At 43.0% G+C, this 19,529-nt stretch overlaps 1 protein-coding gene across 1 annotated transcript; it reads left to right on the top strand.

Annotated features, from left to right (window-relative positions):
• The first annotated feature begins 132 nt into the window (after window positions 1-132).
• LOC123817901 (carcinoembryonic antigen-related cell adhesion molecule 21-like) lies at window positions 133-3,520 on the top strand. Its single transcript, XM_045837689.1, has 3 exons — window positions 133-239; window positions 1,104-1,457; window positions 3,240-3,520. The coding sequence occupies exons 1-3, from the start codon at window positions 176-178 to the stop codon at window positions 3,518-3,520; spliced, it is 699 nt and encodes a 232-aa protein (XP_045693645.1). The 5' UTR covers window positions 133-175.
• The last annotated feature ends 16,009 nt before the right edge of the window (window positions 3,521-19,529 follow it).

Here is a 19,529-nt window from a genome sequence, read left to right as displayed (position 1 = left end):
ACAGACCCCGCCTTGCAGCCCACATGACCAAACTAGTCATCTTGCCCCAGAATAAAGCTCAGTGCACAGGTAGGACACACAGCACATCCTACCACTCCAGACAGAGGTGACTGTGAGAATAACAGAGCCTGCGACTGGTCTCAAAGAGGCAGCCACAGAGCAGACAACAGACACCATGGGATCCCCTTCAGCCTCTACCCACAGAGGACTTGTCCCCTGGCAAGGGCTCCTGCTGGTTGGTAAGTAGGAGACAATTCCTTGGGGTAGTAGACTAAGGATCTCACACAGAGACTGGCTGGTGTCTGCTAAAGAGACCACTTCTCTGAATAAGAGGGAGGGCTTCTGTTTGTACCTGAAGGTAAAAAGCAATGGAGCACAGTAGGATGGGGAAGGGGACTTTGCCAGAGAAAAATCTCATAATGTGGAAGCAGTGAGAGGCAGGAAATCCTTAACTACTGTTCATTTCCTACATTATTCGTCATTCAGTATTGAATTAGAAAAACTGATGATAATAATTACAATTTAGATCAGGACTCCATAGTAAAACAACCAGGGATGCTAGACTTCTCTTTACCACCCACTTCAGATATGTTCTAATACACTCCACGAGGTACACGGCCCTAGGAAAACATTGATTTACCCACAGTGTCTGTAGCTTGTTTCAGACACTGGAGGTATGAGATCAGACAAGACCCTGTTCATATGGAACTCATGTGCTATGCAAAGGAAAGAAAAGGAAAGATCTAGATGGGGTACATACAAATGCCATGGAAAAACAGAGCAGAGGCAGGTCAGAAAGTGAAGACAGAGAGTAGCCATCAAAAGTGTCCCTCAAAGTCACTCCTGCGTGTCAGCATGGGTCTGAGGGCAGTGAGGATATGAGCCAGATGAACACCTGGAGAGGAATATTGAAACAGAAAATATAACAAGTTCAGAGGTGTGGAAGTAGTGGTTCCATGCCACTGACCTTGACCATGGGAGATATATCCTCACATGTAGACCGAGGCTGAGAGGTGAAGACACTTTTTCTGGATCCTCGCCCTCATATTTTTCAAGCCTCATACTTAGATCCAAATATTAATCCATTTATTTTTCTTACCTAGTCTCAATATTAAACTACTGGTGCCCACCCACCACCGCCCAATTTGCTGTTGTGCCGACCAATGCTGCTGAAGGGACAAATGTGAGCCTACGTCTCCACAATACGCCTCCCGATGTTACAAGCTTCGTATGGTACAGGGGAGAAGGGGCAAAGCCCTATAACAAAATTGCTACTTTTGATGTAAACCAAAACAAACATGTAAGAGGGCCTGCATACACTGGGCAAGAAGAAATACTCTATGATGGATCGTTGATGTTAACAAATGTCACCCTGAATGACACAGGAAACTACACTGTAGAGGTCTACCCGGGAGGCTCAGTGAGAGAAGTAAGGTTTGGACAGCTTCGTGTATACGGTGAGTGATTGCTCTCTGACTTCTGGGTGTTAAAAGGGGTGAATTCTACTCACACACAGGACTGATAATGCAGGACGCTGCCTCCATCCCCCTCTGCATCACATCCCAAGTTGGGTTTTGCCATTTAATACAGGATACACAGAGTCGAGACAAACTTCCTGAGATCTCAGTTCCCTTCCCTAAATCTAGCCCCACAGACAATCACTGCAGACAGAAGAACCAGTCTGACAGGACATACTCAGCACAGGGAGACCAGTCTCTGTCCAGAACCCTGAGCTCCTTCCCATGACCTTCACATGGCAAACAACCCTGTAGGGCTCTGTCAAAGCCCCGTCTGAGGATCCCCCAGAAATTCTCACGGAACTCCTCCAAAGCCCCTCTCCAGGACCTTGTCCAGGGACGTTGACTCCAGGGACCTTGGGGAGCCTGCATCAGGTTGGGTTTGATCTCTCAGGAAAGGCTAACTGGGTAATGGTTTAATGGGTACCCAAGTCACAGGTTCTTGATGTGGTCACCATCAAGGGCTCAGGTCCAAGAGCCACACCTTGGCAGAAATGGAGTTCAGTTTATCAGCTGAGCCTGTGTGTGGAGAGCAAGTTAGACAATGTCTTTTAATATTAATTAGCTGAGTGTCCTGGGGGGCTTAGCAAAGTTCAGGAAAAGGTCAACATCCCCATTAAAAAACTGAGAAAAGAAGATGCTCCTGGCAGCTCCTCATTCATCAGGGATTAGCCCAGGGGATTCTCTCTTGAATCCATCAGCAACAGATGCCTCTGATTTGAGCTGCTCTTCTATTCCAAGATTTAGGTCAGACACTGTCAATACTTTAGTGAATACACTGACAACCTGGCAGCCAAATATTTATTCCCCTTCACTGAGAATAAAGTGAGAGTCAGGGATATATGGTCACTAAAGCAGAGTCAGAGAGAACATGATCATCTGATCTGAGTCACTGAATGTCTGTCTGTGGCCATAGCCCTGTCTTCTCCTCCACCCCCAGGCCTTAGGAGGTGTCTGTGGATTCCTAAACCAACCATTCATTCAAATCCTTTTCAGTTAGGCGTCCTCAGCTCAGAGGAATACATTCTGGTCTGGGGAACAAAAGGAAAAGAGAAATAATCTGTTTTTACTCTAGAAACTGATTACCTGCAATAACAATCCTAACCACTGCAAAGAACAGGCCCCCCCAGATGGCTGATCCACACCTCCCTGCCCTGGACTTGATGATATTACTTGTTTCCAGTTGTGTTGGTGTCACTTCCACTTTCCATAAAGGAGAGGACTTTATCTGCACCCTCCCCACTCTACCCATGAAACCAGCTCAGAGACCAACTTGTAACAAATTGCCCTAGTTGCCCTTGTTTGATTAGGAAGAAATAAGTGGTGATTAAATGAATTAATGACTTAACTAATTAATGATCCAAAATCTCTTCAGAGCCTGGAACCTAGATGCAGATCCTTGGATTTCTGGCCATAGGGCCCAAGCTCTCTGTCCCTACCAGGACTAAGACCCTTGTCTCACACCCTTTTCTGCTCTCCAATGAAATAGTCTTTCTTGTAATTGGTCTTAGGCCTTGGGGTACAATAATAATCATAATTTTCACATGAGGAAAAATCAAGGTTTTCCAAATTTCTATCTTATAGCTACCTAACCCAAATGGCCCACAATAGTGGCATTTACATAACTGACTGGACTGTGAGTGGCTGAGATCTCTGAGGAAGCCATGTGGCTCCATGTCTCAAGCCCACTCTAAATGAGTCACTTTCTCTGTTTGTCCACAGAGCTTATGAAAAGACCCATCCTTCTAGCCACCAACATCACAAGCACAGAGGAGAAGGGTGTTGCGATCTTCATCTGTCTCACAAATGCAGTGTCCGTCCAGTGGTTGTTCAATGGCATGAATCTGCAGCTCTCAGAGAGAAAGAAGTTGTCTGAGGACCACAGAAGCCTCACCATAGATCCTGTCCAGAGGGAGGATGTTGGTTTATACCAGTGTAGAGCCTCCAACCCCGTCAGTTCTGCTGAAAGTTGGGAACTTGAGATGCATGTGCCACATGAATGACCCTCATCCCCTCTTCTTTGTTATTAAATTCTAAATAAAGTATTTTGCATTATTATAATAGACTTGTTCAGAAGGTGAATAGTTCTTAAAAGATTTGCACTGAGTTGATAAATGCATAACAATGTGAGATGATATTGTCATTATTGCTGACCTAAGGTCACACCCCCACCTCAGTTTCAACTCATTTGTGCCATGTCCACCTCAGAAGGAATACCAAGTCCCTCAAACAAGGCACAGTGGTTGTGTGATGACCAAAGGGAGCAGGTGGTGAGCTTGCAGGAGTCCAAGCTGTTTCCCTCCTCCAGGGAGCCGTGTACAGGGCATGTGGATACTGTGTGGATAATGGAAATGAAAAGAGGACACCCAAGAGCATAGCAACAGTGACTTCTTTCTCTCTGTTTTACTTTCAAAGTTCCTAAAGTTTTCCTGAGTATTCTTTCATTCATGGCAATAGACTTACTTGCCTAAGTTCAGTACAACTCTGTCCTCCTTGATAATAGAATATAATTGGAAATGTGTATCATGTATTAAACTTTGGATCCTGTTTCCTAGTTCAGACTGATGCCCAGAGGATTGGAAATGAATTTAAGGTACATGGAATTGAGTTTGACCTCATGGGTCTTTTGGTGTCTCTCAGAAAAGAAGGCACCACTCAAAGCTAGAGAGACTGCAGGTGAAATGTGAGGTCCAGACTTCTAGTCCTCAAGAAGTTGTTCATACATCCTTCTTAGGTGTCATAAGAATACTGGCATCAGAGCAAACTAGGTGAATGTCAGCTCCTCTGCACATAGGTAGGTAACTAACCAGGCCAAATCAACTGACACTGGCCATGTTATAGGATCAAGAATACTATTCTTTTTTTATTTTTGGACATGGCATTTGGTCATTGGGATGGTGATGGTAGTGAGAAATGTAATATCTCTGTGGAAACTTGCTGAAGCACAGCCTTCTGGGAGATGAAAGGCAGGCCTTGTTCAGGTGGGACTGAACAGTAAGAAAATGGAGAAATTTCTTGACAAAGGCCATGAGGGAAGCTGAGATGAAACACTTCTACAAGACTGGACAATTTGAGCAACTTACAGACAGCTAATGAATCACAAGGTTTTAACTTTTCTAACCAAAGACTTGTGAGAAAGGGTTTATACCGTGGCAGGAAAAGAAAACCCCATGAAAATGTTTCTATGCTCTATAACTTCTTTGATAAGTAGTGCTCTCTGTAACACTTGCAAAATGCTTTGTTTTTATATGAGGAGGTGCTGACTAGCAGCCATCACCAAGCTAACAGTTATCTCAAGGCCAAACCACTGACCTTCACTGGCTCCTGCTTCTGTATGCTTGCTTTAGCAGATGTCTCACCCCGCCCCCTTTCTGTCTGTGTAACTAGTATTTAAAGAAGACTCCAGCCCAGCCTTTTTTGGTCAGAGGATTTGGATGGTTAACTCCCCTCTGAGCCCCCCTGCGCAATAAAGTTTGTGCTTCGTCATCTCTCCGAGACTGAGCGATCTTCCTCAACATTTTGGTTCCCTGACCGGGAAACACACTCTCGCGAGCAGGCATTTTGCCTCTGGTGAAGGTGAATGGGGGAGTCAGCAGGGGAGCCCTGCCGCAAGGGAAGGAGCACGTGCCCTGGTAGTTTCAGGCTTCCCAGGGCAAAGACTCCCGTGCCGTGTCCCCGACTGCTCTAAGACCCAGGCGGTGGGGGAGAAACGAACCACGAACTGTCGGAGGCGCCAATCAGAATCAGTAAGTGCCCCAGGGGACCTGACCTGAGACCTGAGAGAACCTGATCACCTCTTAACCGGATACCAGACCACTGGACTCCTTCTCAGGGGAGAAAACTGTGTGACTGTGTGTGTGAATGTATCTGTGACTCCACGAGCCGGCCAGGTTTATAGAGTCTGATTGGGCCTTCATCTGCAGCGGGCATGTGAAAGATCCCCTTTTCCCTAGTTTGTCTGTGCCAATTGGGAGAATTCATCATGGGGTGGGGGAGGTTTCTGCCACAGTACTATAATGTATGTATGTGGGAGATCAGACAGCAAGCCATGTGGGTGTGCCGCCATTTTGGGTAAAATGGAGGGTGAGCCACGTGAATGCCCCCCCAGGGTAGAGCGTGCCTAGTTGTCATCATCTTAGATGATAGGTCACGTGAGAGCCCCTCCATCTTGGAACTGGGCAAGGTGCCAGGCTAAGGGCTCTCTCCAGACTGCATCAGTCTGGTTCTGTGTAACTGGTTCTGATAAGAATGGCTCTGGTTCTGAAGGACATGAACTGAGGTTCAAGGGTAAACATCTGACCTGTAGTGTATTTGCAGGGTCTGAGCTTCAGAAAACTGCAGGATGTCCCTGCAAATCTAGGGAATTTTAGTGGAAGGTACCTGCAGTGCCAGGGACTTTTTCAGAGTGGGAAAGGAACCAGGATTTAAAAAAAATAATGGTTAAATCTGAATGAGTAAAATTATGTATAAAGAATGTAAAGTTTTAAACGTGGAGTAAAAGAAACCTCAACTATTTGTTTTCTGGTTTTGTGGGAAAAGGGCAGTGTTGTTTCTGATCAGAAACCCTCTGTACTTAAAATCTGTTTAAGGTTGCCTGTAACCGGTTGGGGAGAATGCCTTTGCCACCCGGGACCCAGGAAGGGTCATTTGGGGCTGATGAGTGCTTCAGCCAGAAGCAAAGCAGCATGTCTCTGCCAAAAGACCGGGCCTGAAGGAGCATGTCTCTGTGCAAAAGAATACCCCTACCTGTGTACTGTTCTGGAAACTCTGTGTTTTGGATTTTGCACTGTATCTGCTCTAAAAGGAAATTAAGGATTCCAGGGAAGGTTGAAACTTCACACTCTGTAGGAAAGTAAATAAAAGATAAATGAAGAAGGTCTGTGGGAAACTGTAAAGATAAATGGAAAGTTTTAGAAAGGTGTTATGTGGTGTTAGTTAATAATAGAAGGTATAAGGCATGGAAATGCAATCTTGGTGGATATCAGAAGCTGTATAAAATAGAAGGTTTGTGCATGTTGCAAAAAGTCTGTGGAAGTAAAGGTTTTGAGAAGCCCGGTGGATATCAGAAGGGAAAAGATTTTCCTTTAGGCTTTGTATTTTTCTCCCTACCTGATCCCTCCAGAATTTGGCATTCTCAAGAAGTAAACACATAAGGTTTCTTTGCATAAGACCGATAAGACCAGTCGTTAATAGTGGTTTTGTTAACCAATACTTTGACTGAAATGTCACATCTGAAGGAGGCATGTATGGGTTCTGGCCATCACCAGAAAGCCCTGAGGAACTGGGATTGACTTTCAAAGCCATGAGAAAAGCCTGGTACTTTGGTTGGTTGTGCGGTTCATGGCAGTCTCTCCAGGGAAGGAACGAAGGTTGCTTTCATGAAAGATGGCCAAAAAGGAACCTGTGGGCACAATGAAAGCCTCAAGGATCTAAGTGAAACAACTGGTACAGGTGAAGCCAGATGGCGGATGTGTGGCTCTGCTTCTGTGCCCTAAGGGGCAGACTAAGAAGTCAATCTAAAGGTTCCCTGTGTGAGTTCCAGCAAAGCAGAATTAAAAATCATAAGTAATCCAGGCTGCTCTTGGTGTGTTTATGCAAACAAACAGTCAAAACGAAAAACAGAACTCAAAGTAGTGCCTTTAATAACAGTGAGGGTGATCTTAAGGAGAAAAATTGTGCTTCAAGGAAAATCACAGTGCTCAGTATTAGACACCAGAATGACGCAGCTAACTGTCTTGAAAGTTTGTTTTCATTTAAAAGTTAAAACTGGTTTTGTAATATCATCAAAGATGTACAGTTTACAGGTATAAAAAACCTGTCAAATTGCCATTGCTGAATGTCATTGCAGAAAAGACCTTGCAACTAAATGCCTTCCCCAAAAAACAGTCTCACAGGCACAGAGACTGGTTTGGGGACTATTGTGCAAATTAACCTGTGTGTCCTTCTGTTTTCATAGGACATATGCCTATGACTTCATTACCTGAGTAATTGGTTGCAATATAGGCCTCACTTAAGGACCCCATTCTTCATCATCGCCCCCTGAAACTCAATGGTTTGGCTGAACTGAGTGGTTAGGTTAATAAGCAGGTTGGGCGATCTGTGGGCTTCACTTTAAAACTGGTCTTCCCTTTTCTGTCTTGATGGCTTGGACAGGAAGGGTTCAGATATCTGAAAGGAGAGAAATCATAATATATTCCCCTCAGCCCGAGTAAAGTATAATGGGCCAAAAAAGTTTTGGATAGGTGTAGCATGCCTTGTACACCTTCCTCCAGATAAGCTATTCTTTACCTAAACCCCTGCCTCTGTCATTTAGTGGTTATAATTTAATTGTGCCTTCCAACTCTTTCCAAATCTTTCACCTCCAGAATATAACCAGGATGCCAACGGTCCAGTAATGCCAGCCTTTGGACACCGAGCCTGTAACTTCCTGGTAACAGCCAACTGACCAGGATTCTGTAAGGTCCTTCCCCTTACAGGAAGGACTCCCTCCAAGCTGCACCCCTCTTTCAGGGCACCCCAGACCCACGGGTAGGTAAAACAACGTCCATTTCCAGCTAGAAGCAGTTACAAAAAAATAAGACCTTCGTCCATTGTCCTTTAAAAAAATTTAAAGTGGTGTATATCTGAAATAAGAAATTGTTACAGGGTGCAGCCAAAGGGGGAATGTGGGTGAGGCTGGGGCAGAGGGAGACGCTGTGGCTGGCAGAGCACCTCTAGGACTTCCCTCGTCCACCTTCAGGCCTCCCAGAGCAGAGGCTAAGAGCCCCTGAGCCATCAGCAATTCCCATAGCCAAGCCACCTCCTCCTGTGGCTCTCAGATCAGCCGGGCATTGGGATCCTCATTAATGATGGCATTGCAACAGATCTGCTTGATGCGGTCAGCATACCTGAGGGTGCTGGGAGTCACCCCTTGGATCCACTACAGCCGGGCCAAGACAGCAGCAGATCCCGAGGACCCGAGGACTAAGCCTGTGCCTAGATTACCCACACTAAGGCACCGGAGGATGCCAGCCAGTAAAGAAGACACCAAGGAATAGACCATTGTTCCGCAGGGTACCTGACTTTAATTGGCGCCTTCACAGGAGCATTGGAAATTGGACTAGTGACTGTGGCCCCTGAGGAATAGAATGCCTGCAAAGTGGGTCACCCTAGAAATACTTTGTCTCTGTTTGGTCTCTGCATTTGAATTTATTGTATACTTTCCTTACCAAATGTGTCCCCTGTCTCAGCCCTAGCCTGCAAATGTAATACCCCTGGGCATAGAGTTGTGCTCAATGGTAAACTGGTCTCTTACTATCTCCCAGGGTCAGCTTTCAGGTCCTCCACTGACATGCCATCAGGCTGCGTTCAGCCACAGCAATCCCTCTGCACTTGGGGAAGGAAGGTATACCGGACTGGAGTAACATCCAGGACGATGAAGTAACAGACCCAGAGGTGTCAGACATATAGAACCCTGCATCCTCCGGACCTTGGTCCAACACCTAGGGCTACAGTAACTCATAGGGCAGCCACCAAAGTGCTAGCCCTCCAGCGGTACCAACACCAGTATCAACAGTTGTAACCCTCCCAAGGACCTCAGCCTTATAGCCAGGTATTAGTGATGCTAAAAGGGATAAAACACCTTATAGCATCAAAGGGGGGAATGTGGCAGGAAAAGAAAACCCCATGAAAAAGTTTCTATGCTCTGTAACTTCTTTGACAAGCAGTGCTCTCTGTACCACTTGCAAAAAGCTATTTTTAGGTAAGGAGCTGTCACCAAGGCAACAGCTGGTTATCTCAAGGCCAAAACTGACCTTCGCTGCTTGCTCTCAGTGGCTGGTTCCCCCTCCCTTTCTGCCTGTGTGACTGGTATATAAAAAGAACTCCAGCCCAGCCTTTTTGCTCAGAGGATTTGGATAGTTAACCCCCACGGGGCCCATGCGTAACAAAGTTTGTGCTTCGTTTTCCTCCCAAGTGTGAGTGATTTTCCACAACAATACAACCTGCACTGTGCTTCAACATTTAATCCCAGTCCTATTTTTAAATGATATTTGACAAAAATAAAACTAACCACAAAAAAAAACACTGGTCCCTTTGTGCACACATTTTGATGAATCAACTTATTCAAACACACACCTAAAAATGCTAACGAATATTCTCTTCAGATTCTCCATTGAGATCCTTTACAAAATTTCTATCAGAAAAAGACATAAATAAAAAAAAAAACATGAAAAGAAAGGATCCAGTTGGGTTTTTGCTGGAGCATGTCCATGCCTTCTATTTCTGCTTCTTTTTCTCTTAAACTCTCAAGGACTCCATGAGAGTTGCACCCAGAATAGCAGTGGGCAGTGACAGCGAGTTCCTAGTTCAGGCTCTAACCTGTCTCCAAGACAGCCTCTCCTCTCACTCTGCAGGGAGCTCACAGCAGCCGCCCTGGTGCCCCTCTGTTGCTGTGACTATCCCTGCTCCATGAGCCAGAGCACCCTCACTAAAAATCACTTCTTTTTTTATAACAGGTCTAGAAACCCAAAGCAGTTTCCCCTAGGCTTCCACTTCTTGCTCTTTCTACCTTAAGTCCTTCCTTCCTTTCACTGCCTCCAGCTTAAATAAACATACTCTCAAATACACTTGGTCTCTTCTGAAATTCTGCCAGCCCAGTTCAAAAACCCACACACAACAGACTGGCCCAGGAAGTCCCATTCAGAGCCTAGTTCCCATGTGGCCACACAGAAACTCTCAGCTATTTTGTGCCTCTTTATAAATGACAGGAAATTTGCATCTCTTTGTAAATTGCAGACATTAATGGAGATGCAAATTGAGTCTTGGTTGAAAGTAATATAGCTGAGTTTTTCTCCACAGTGCAGAAATAAGTTTTGTTATGAGCTGGGAGACTTAATGTTCCCTCACAATCACTAGCCATTAGACAGGGTTCTTCCTGCACACAGGCCTTTGATTGTTATTCATAAAAAGTATTTCTCTAGCAATGTGGTTGTACTTTGTAATTTAAGACTCTTTCTCTATTCTTTTGAGACATATTTTTTCTTCAAATATTCTTGCCAGTGTTTTGACTCAGAGAATATCTGTCTCAAGGTCCTGGGCCCATTTCTTTAAAATTTATTGTGCCTGGTACCCCTGTGTACAGGTCTCTGAAAAACAAGTATGAGACAAAGTCAGTTAGGGGCCTTTACAATGAAGATGTAAAACAACTTCCTATCAGGGTTTCATGAGAAGTTCTACCTCTCTTTTGTGTAACGCCAGTTAGCAAAGGCAGATGCATGTGAGTCCTTCTGCCATTCTTAAAATCTCCCCAGCTTTTTGTTTCTGGGGTGTTGAGGTCAGCCTCACTGCCCTACTGTATGGTCTTGAATAAAGACCTTCTTGCCTCTTTAAATGTGTCTGCAGCACGTTGTAATTTGGCATCACTTGCCTGTAATGAACTGATCCTGTCATCTTGCTCACAGTGTCCATCCTCACAATATCTTCTGATTTCTTTCCTTATCTGGCTACACTTCTCCAAAGAAATGCTTCAGATTTTGCTTCCTCCCTTCTGACCTGGCACCTGCAGCAAAAGATGACCTGACTGCCCACATCCTGCTGGTTCACCAGGTTGCCTTGGACTGGCTTTTGTCCCAGAATCTGAAATGTATAGGCATAAAATCATGGATGTATGAACCACGTGCCATAACCATCAACAGTGTTCTCATTCCATAACCATTTTCAATGCACATTAGAAAAACAAGAACACAGACATTTGCAAAGATTCCGTCTTACAACTCAATAGCTCTCGTACACTTGCAGATACCTGTCCTATCACCCACCTACAGTCCTGAACTGGACAACCTTGTTTCAAGTATCCTGTGACCTTGTGTTCAGGCCAGAGACCATTGTACTCATAGGATTTTTTTGTTGTTGTTCTTCTTATTGTTGTTTTTACAAACTCCACATGCCTGCTCTTACTCAGTTCATACCTAGAACTTGAAAAATGACAAATAAAACTTTTTTCTTGTTTTGTTTATTGACTGTTACTTGTGGCTTCAGGGGTAGTTTGCTGAAATCCTTGGAGACCTGGCCAGAGGTGGATTGTGTGTAAGCTGTAGTGGGCATGGACAGAGGCTGTAGAAACATGGGATCTGCTCAGAGTCAGGATAAGAAATTATAAAGTCTGTAGTATTTGGGGGAGTTACACATTACATGTGTTTGAGGGTACCTAATGGGCCCTTGCAGGAGGGCTCTTTTAAGAGTCTCTATATGGGACTGAAAAATATAAGGGAGGGGCTGACCTACCTGTTCAGGGGGGAGCCACTGGAGCTGGTGAAGTGAAGGGTGGGACTACATTTTCACAGACTACAGGTGCAGATGAAAAGTGAGGCATGGGGTTGGGAGAAAGTATAATGTCTTGAGGACTCAGATTAGTGCCCTGACATTGAAACAAATGGGAGCACCAGATGCACAGGCTGGCAGGTCCATGGGACATAACCCAGTACATGAGACAGGAAACAAGAAGGAGAAACACACAGAATTCACATTGGTAGTTTCCAGGGGCTGGATGCCAGGGGAATGGGAAGCAAACACTCAATGGCTACAAAATTCCATTTAGGGTAATAAGAATGTGTTCATACTTGGTAAATATGGTGGCTGCAGCACATTTTGACTACACTAAATGCCACTAAATTGTTTAGTTTAAAATAATTGATTTTTGTCATAGGAATTCTAATTCACAAAAGCAATTTGAGAAATAAGCAAGACAGGATGAATGATATTCATGTAATTATGTTCATCCAAAATCCTAGGAAATGCAAACTACTCTATGGAGAAAGACAGAGGATGAGTGACTGCCTGAGGACTGTTGGGTGGGGTGCAGAAAGATGGGTTACAAAGGCCTTGGAAAAACATTTAAGTGAACAGTTACACACTGAGTGTGAATGTGACTCAGCACTCACATTATTGAACGCTCCACATATTTGTGGTTTATTGTCTGTCACTGCTACCTCAGACAAGTTGTCATCAATGCTTTATGTCATGAATGGCTTGTGTAGTCACAAGGGGAGAATATTTTTTCTTTATTACTGCTGTTTCCAAGGAGCACACCCTGAGTGTGTGCCCACAGGAGGGTGAAAATGACAAGAGGTTGCCTTTTTCTAGGATTGACAGTGTACTGGGCACTTTAGGCATAGTAGGTCATTTTACCAATCAAAGAGTCAGTTGAACTCAGTTACTTCACTCCACTTTGCCACCCCCAGGCCTTTGCACACGTGTTTCCTCTGCCTGGACCTGTTATGTCTGTCTCCTCACGAGCTCTAGGTCAGCCCTGACTCATTCTCTGTGAAACACTCCTCTTCCAAATAGTTGTCCCTGGTCCTTCAGTCTAGGTCAGAATCCCAGTTATGTGAGGTCACATTGCTCTATATTTTACCCTCTAAACCATTATCATATGTGTAATTTCTTTACCCATTTATCAAAAAACACTCACCAAATGCCTACCCTCTGTCTGCCACTGTGCTAAGCACTGGGGACATGGCTGTGACACACAGCATGCAGAATCCCAGTCCTCATAGAGCTGACTTGCTGGTGGGGGAATCACACAATAACCCAAACAACAACAACAATAATGTGCTATAGTATGTTAGAATAAAATAAGAGGAGTGCTAAGATGGGAACTGAGTAGGAAAAGGCCGATTTGGCTTCCCTCTGCTCAGGGGAGAAAATCCTGGCTGATCTACAGAGTAGAGAAGCAAGCAACCAGCATACTTCAGCATATGTGAAAATAGGGGACCAAGGATTTTAGCAGAACTGAAAAACCGGACCCTAAGAAGAGTGCTGCAATAAGGTAGTGTCCCTGGGACCAGCGCGGGGTCTGGGGGCTACAGCCCCAGGCCCAGTGACCTCTGCTGGTTTTGCCACAGAGTCCTTGGGAGAAAGCCGGAACAACTGCTCCCTCCCCAGCCAAACAAGGTCTGAGAGGCACTGGGAGGAATCCAAGTGCTAGAAAACATACAAGGGCTGTGAGCACCTTTGGAGGCTGTGGACACCAGAGGGGCTGGGTCGTGCAGTGGGTCCTGATCCCCACAGTCACCGGTCTGGCTGGAGAGTTTGGTTGTGGGAGGAGCCAGGCCATTGTGTGGAGTGGCAGGCTTGAAAAGGAGAAATGAAGGGCTGAAAACACAGACACTGTTGGGGGAATTCTCCTAAAGTGATCAATCGCTCCAGCTTCCCTGCCACCCAGCCAAGGGCGCTCAGGTGCACACGCTTGAGGGGAGACCATCCCCACACCCAAGTCCACAGCAGTAACCCTGGGGGACGGCCTGATTCCCACACCCAGGGCGCAAGGCTGAGGAGCCATGATAGCTTCCCAGACAGTGTAGGAACCAGTGAGTGCACCACGGACCCAGGAAGAAAAGCCATACCAATCAGCCCTCAGCCTGCTGCAGCCAGCAAGAGCAGAAAAACCAGTTTGGCCACTTTGAAACCAAGAGACTTTTTAATTTTATTCTATTTTTTAACAATTCTTAATTTTTTAATTTTTATTGCTTTTATTCTTTTTTATTTCTTTTTCCTCTCTTTCTTGCTTTCTTGTTTTATTCCTTCCTTCTTCCTTTCCTCCAATTTTATCCCTTCTTCCTTTTTTCATCTGCCTTTTTTATTTTTATTTTTTAAAATTTTTTCTAAATAACTACAAGTGAGACAAAATCTTGGATCTGTGAAAAGACCAAAGTTGAATCCAAAGAAGGGGCATCACAATAGCTGGGACAGTGAGACAAATTTCACTCTGCTGTTACAGAGAACCTGCAACTTATTGCATATTTCTATTATTATTATTTTTCCAGTATTCTTATATCTTTTTTTAAATAATATTTTTGTATCCCTCTTCTTTTTGTATAGTCTGCTTTGCTGGGCTGGTTATATTGTATCACCTGACAGCTTTCCCCTGATAACTCTTTCATAGTGCATTGCTAACCTACTGTCCTTCAACTCACCTGTGTTCCATTAGCACACTACTCGAGGTTCTGTACTCCCTATTCTTGTTACCTAGATCTCCTGGATTCTGTCATATGATTGCTGCCCTGATATTATTGTAAATAATTGCTGTTCCATGCAATTGTAATTACTTCACAACGCCCCTCCCAGATCTTAGCCCATTTCAAAGTTTCCTGAACTCTATTACTGAAGTGGTTAACTATATTCTCTCACACACTACACCTATTTACTATCCTTTACTCTCACCTTACCTCTGAATCTGACCTCCCTCAAGCTCACTGCTTTATAGATCCAACTCACAATCCTTCCTTCCCAACAACAGTCTTATCTTCTTTCCATCCTTTCCAAAAATCAGCTAGCTGGGTGGAAGATCATGGTTAACACTATACATAGTCAAAGGATCTCCTATCTCTTCTCTACTGGCTGCTACTGTAAATATCATAGAACACTCTCTTGCTATCTTAAACCATTTTGCCTTCCGTCTCCAACTGATCACAAAAAAAGGTGGAGGCAGTGAACACCAGGATACCCACTGGAAGAGGAAACCCAACAACAAAGGAACCACTAACAGATAACAACAGAAGAAGGTGAAGGAGAGAGTGGTAACCACACAAGCCTCAATCCAGAACCGATCTGGAAATACAACTAAATAGTAGAGACAGTACCCAATACAAACAACTGAACAACACCAAGAGATAATTCTTAAAACCTTATACACACGAAAGAACCAGCTTCAGCACAACCTGCCCTCACCATCACAACAAAATACAAGAGGTGGTGGACAGAGTAACCCTCATTTAACCAGCTGGTGGGAAGGAACCACCAAAGAAAGACCCAACAACAATCGAACCCAAAGGCAAACACAAAGCCAACTTAAATGACAGCCCAAGACCAGTGACCTCAGGAGATCAAGGGAACTGCACCACTGAAACTCACTGCTATTCTACTACAGAAGTTTACACCACAAATCCAGAGAGTCAGAAGAGATCAATTTAAGAAGCTGAGGCTAACAAAAATAGTCTCACAAACAATGGGAAGACAAAGCAACAATCCCCAAATGAAAGGAAAGGAGGAAGCCTCAGAAAGAATGCTGAATGAAATAGAGGCAATTCAACTATCAGATATTGAGTTCAAAGCAACGATCGTCACAAAGCTCAATGAGCTCACAATGAGATACCAGAAACTACAGGGAAGCTACAATGAACTCACTGAAAACTACATCAACATGAAAAAGGAAATGCAAACTATCAACAAGGGCTAAGAGGAAATGAAGAACACAATTTCTGAACTGAAGAACACAGTAGAAGGATGAAAACCAGGATCAATGAAGCAGAAGATCAGATCAGCGAGCTAGAGGACGAAGTAGAAGAAAACACACAGAAAGAGCAAGAAAAAGAAAAGAGACTCAGAAAGAATGAAGAGGGATTAAGAGAAATGCAAAACAATATGAAACATAATAACATCCGTATAATAGGGATACCAGAAGGAGAAGAAGAAGAGCAAGGGATAAAACACCTACTTGAAAAAGTAATGATGGAAAACTTCCCTAATTTGATGAGAGAAAAAGTCACACGACTCCAGGAAACACAGAGAATTCCAATCAAGAGGAACCCAAAGAGGTCCACCTCAAGACACATCATAATTAAAATGGCAAAATACCAAGACAAAGAGAGAATCTTAAAAGCAGCAGAGGAGAAAAAGGAAGTAACATACAAGGGAGCCCCAATAAGGTTAGCAGCTAACTTCTCAATGGAAACACTCCTAGCCAGAAGAGATTGGCAAGAAATATTCCAAGTAATGAGAACCAGAGGTCTGCAACCAAGGCCACTTTACCCAGCAAGGCTCTCAATCAAGATAGAAGGTCAAATAAGAAGGTTCTCAGACAAAAGAAGTCTAAAAGAATACACCTCCACCAAACCAGCTCTGCAAGAGATGCTTAAGGGCCTGCTTTAAGGAAAAGAAGGAAGAGAGAGAGAGAGAGAGAGAGAGAGAGAGGAACGCAGGTACAAAAATGGCAATGAATAAGTACCTATCAGTAATAACCTTAAACGTAAATGGATTAAATGCTCCAATCAAAAGACATAGAATAGCTGAATGGATAAAAAAAAATGACCCACACATATGCTGCCTACAAGAGTTCCACCTCAGGACAAAAGATCTACACAGACTAAAAGTGAAGGGCTGGAAACAAATTTCCAAGCAAATGGACAGGGAAAAAAAGCCCGGGTAGCACTACTCATATCAGACAAAATAGACTTCCAAAAAAGGGCCATAAAGAGAGACTTCAGAAGGTCACTTCATAATACTCAAGGGAAGAATCCACCAAGAAGACATAAACATTGTAAATATATATGCACCCAACATAGGAGCACCCAAATACATAAAGAAAATCTTAGAGGACTTTAAGAAGGATATTGACAGCAACACAATTATAGTAAGGGATTTTAACACCCCACTGTCAAAAATGGACAGATCTTCCAAACAAAGTATCAACAAAGATATTGTGGCATTGAACAATGCCCTAGATGAAATGGACTTAACTGATATATATAGAGCCCTTCATCCCAAAGAAGAAAAGTACACATTCTTTTCCAGTGCACATGGAACATTTTCAAAGATAGCCACATGATAGCACACAAAGCAAGCCTCAACAAATTCAAGAAAATTGACATCATACCAAGAATTTTCTCTGATCACAAGGGACTGAAACTAGAAACCAACCCCAAAAGAAAAAACCCACAACACACAAAATCATGGAGATTGAATAGCATGCTATTAAACCATGAATGGATCAAGAATGAAATAAGGGAAGAAATCAAAAGGTTTCTGGAAACAAACGAAAATGAACTCACAACAATCCAAAATATATGGGACACAGCCAAGGAAATCCTGAGAGGGAAGTCCATAGTGATACAGGCCTACCTAAAAAAGATAGAAACATTTTAAACAAACAGCCTAACCCTACGTCTACTAGAATTTGAGGAACAACAACAAAGACAGCCCAGAACAAGCAGAAAGAAGGAAATAACCAAGATCAGAGCAGAACTAAATGACATAGAGACTGAAAGCACAATTCTAAGGATGAATGAATCCAAGAGCTGGTTCTTTGGAAAGATAAACAAAATCGACAAGCCTTTAAGCAGACTCATCAAGAAAAAAAGAGAAAGGATCCAAATAAACACAATCAGAAATGAAAGAGGAGAGATTACAACTGACTCCACAGAAATACAAAGGATTGTAAGAAATTACTATGAAGAATTGTATGCCAAGAAATTTGAAAACCTAGGTGAAGTGGACAAATTTCTAGAAAAATATAATCTTCCAAAACTCAATAGAAAAGAAGCAGAACGCCTGAACAGACCAATAACAGCAGATGAAATTGAAGCAGTAATCAAAAAACTCCGGACACACAAAAGTCTGGGTCCAGATGGTTTCACAGGAGAATTCTACAAAGCATTTAAGGAAGAGCTAATCCCTATCCTTCACAGACTATTCAAAAAATCCAGAATGATGGAAGACTCCCAAACTCTTTTTATGAAGCTAGCATCATCCTAATCCCAAAACCAGATAAAGACACAACAAAGAAAGAAAACTTCAGGCCAATATCACTGATGAACATAGATGCTAAAATCCTCAACAAAATATTGGTAAACCGCATCCAACAATACATTAAAAAGATCATACACCATGACTAAGTGGGATTCATCCCAGGGATGCAAGGATGGTTCAATATTCGGTAATGTAAATGTAATACATCACATAAACAAAAGCAAAGACAAAAATCACATGATCATATCAAAAGATGTAGAAAAAGAATTTGAAAAGGTACAGCACCCATTTTTTGATAAAAACACTCAGCAAAGTGGGAATAGAGGGAGCATTCCTCAACATAATAAAGGCCATATATGAGAGACTGACAGCCAACATCATACTCAATGGGCAGAAACTAAAATCTTTTCCAGTAAGATCAGGAACAAGACAAGGTTGTCCACTTTCACCACTTCTATTCAATATAGTATTGGAAGTTTTAGCCACAGTGATCAGACAAGAAAAGGAAATAAAAGGCATCCAAATAGGAAAGGAGGGAACGAGACTATTACTGTTTGCAGATGACATGATGGTGTACATAGAAAATCCTATAGACTTCACCACAAAACTGCTTGACCTAATAAATGAATCTGGCAAAACTGCAGGATACAAAGTCAATATCCAGAAATCAAAGGCATTTTTGTATACCAACAATGAAACAGCAGAAACAGAAATCAGGAAAAAAAATCCATTTGACATAGCAAAAAGAAAAATAAAATACCTAGGAATAAATCTAACCAAAGAAGTAAAAGACCTGTATAAAGCAAACTACACAACACTGAAGAAAGAAATTAAGGAGGACGCAAACAAATGGAAACATATACTATGTCCATGGATTGGAAGAATTAACATCATCAAAATGTCCATACTACCCAAAGCAATTCACAGATTCAATGCAATACCTATTAAAGTACCAATGGCATATTTCGCAGACATAGGACAAACACTTCAAAAATTTATATGGAACCATAAACGACCCCAAATAGCTGCTGCAATTTTGAGAAAGAAAAGCAAAGTAGGAGGGATCACAATACCTGATACCAAACTGTATTACAAAGCCATTGTAATCAAAACAGCCTGGTACTGGCATAAAAACAGGCACATGGACCAATGGAACAGAACAGAGAGCCCAGAAATAAGCCCAAGTCTCTATGGTCAATTAATATTTGACAAAGGGGGCAACAACAAAATATGGAGTAAAAACAGTCTCTTCAACAAATGGTGTTGGGAGAACTGGACAACTACATGCAAAAAAATGAAACTCGAGCACCAACTTACACCATACACAAAAATAAATTCAAGGTGGATAAAAGACTTAAATATAAGCCATGTCAACATTAAAGTCCTAGAGGAAAACATTGGCAGGAAAATCTCAGATATTTCACGCAGCAACATTTTTACCGATACCTCCCCCAGAGCAAGGGACATAAAGGAAAGAATAAACAAATGGGATCTCATCAAAATAAAAAG

Source organism: Phyllostomus hastatus, unplaced genomic scaffold (assembly GCF_019186645.2).
Source record: "Phyllostomus hastatus isolate PE091 unplaced genomic scaffold, TTU_PhHast_1.1 phas_contig_234, whole genome shotgun sequence".
NCBI lineage: Eukaryota > Metazoa > Chordata > Mammalia > Chiroptera > Phyllostomidae > Phyllostomus > Phyllostomus hastatus.
The sequence above is the reverse complement of the archived record's forward strand: the minus strand, read 5'-3'. Positions and strand labels throughout refer to the sequence as shown.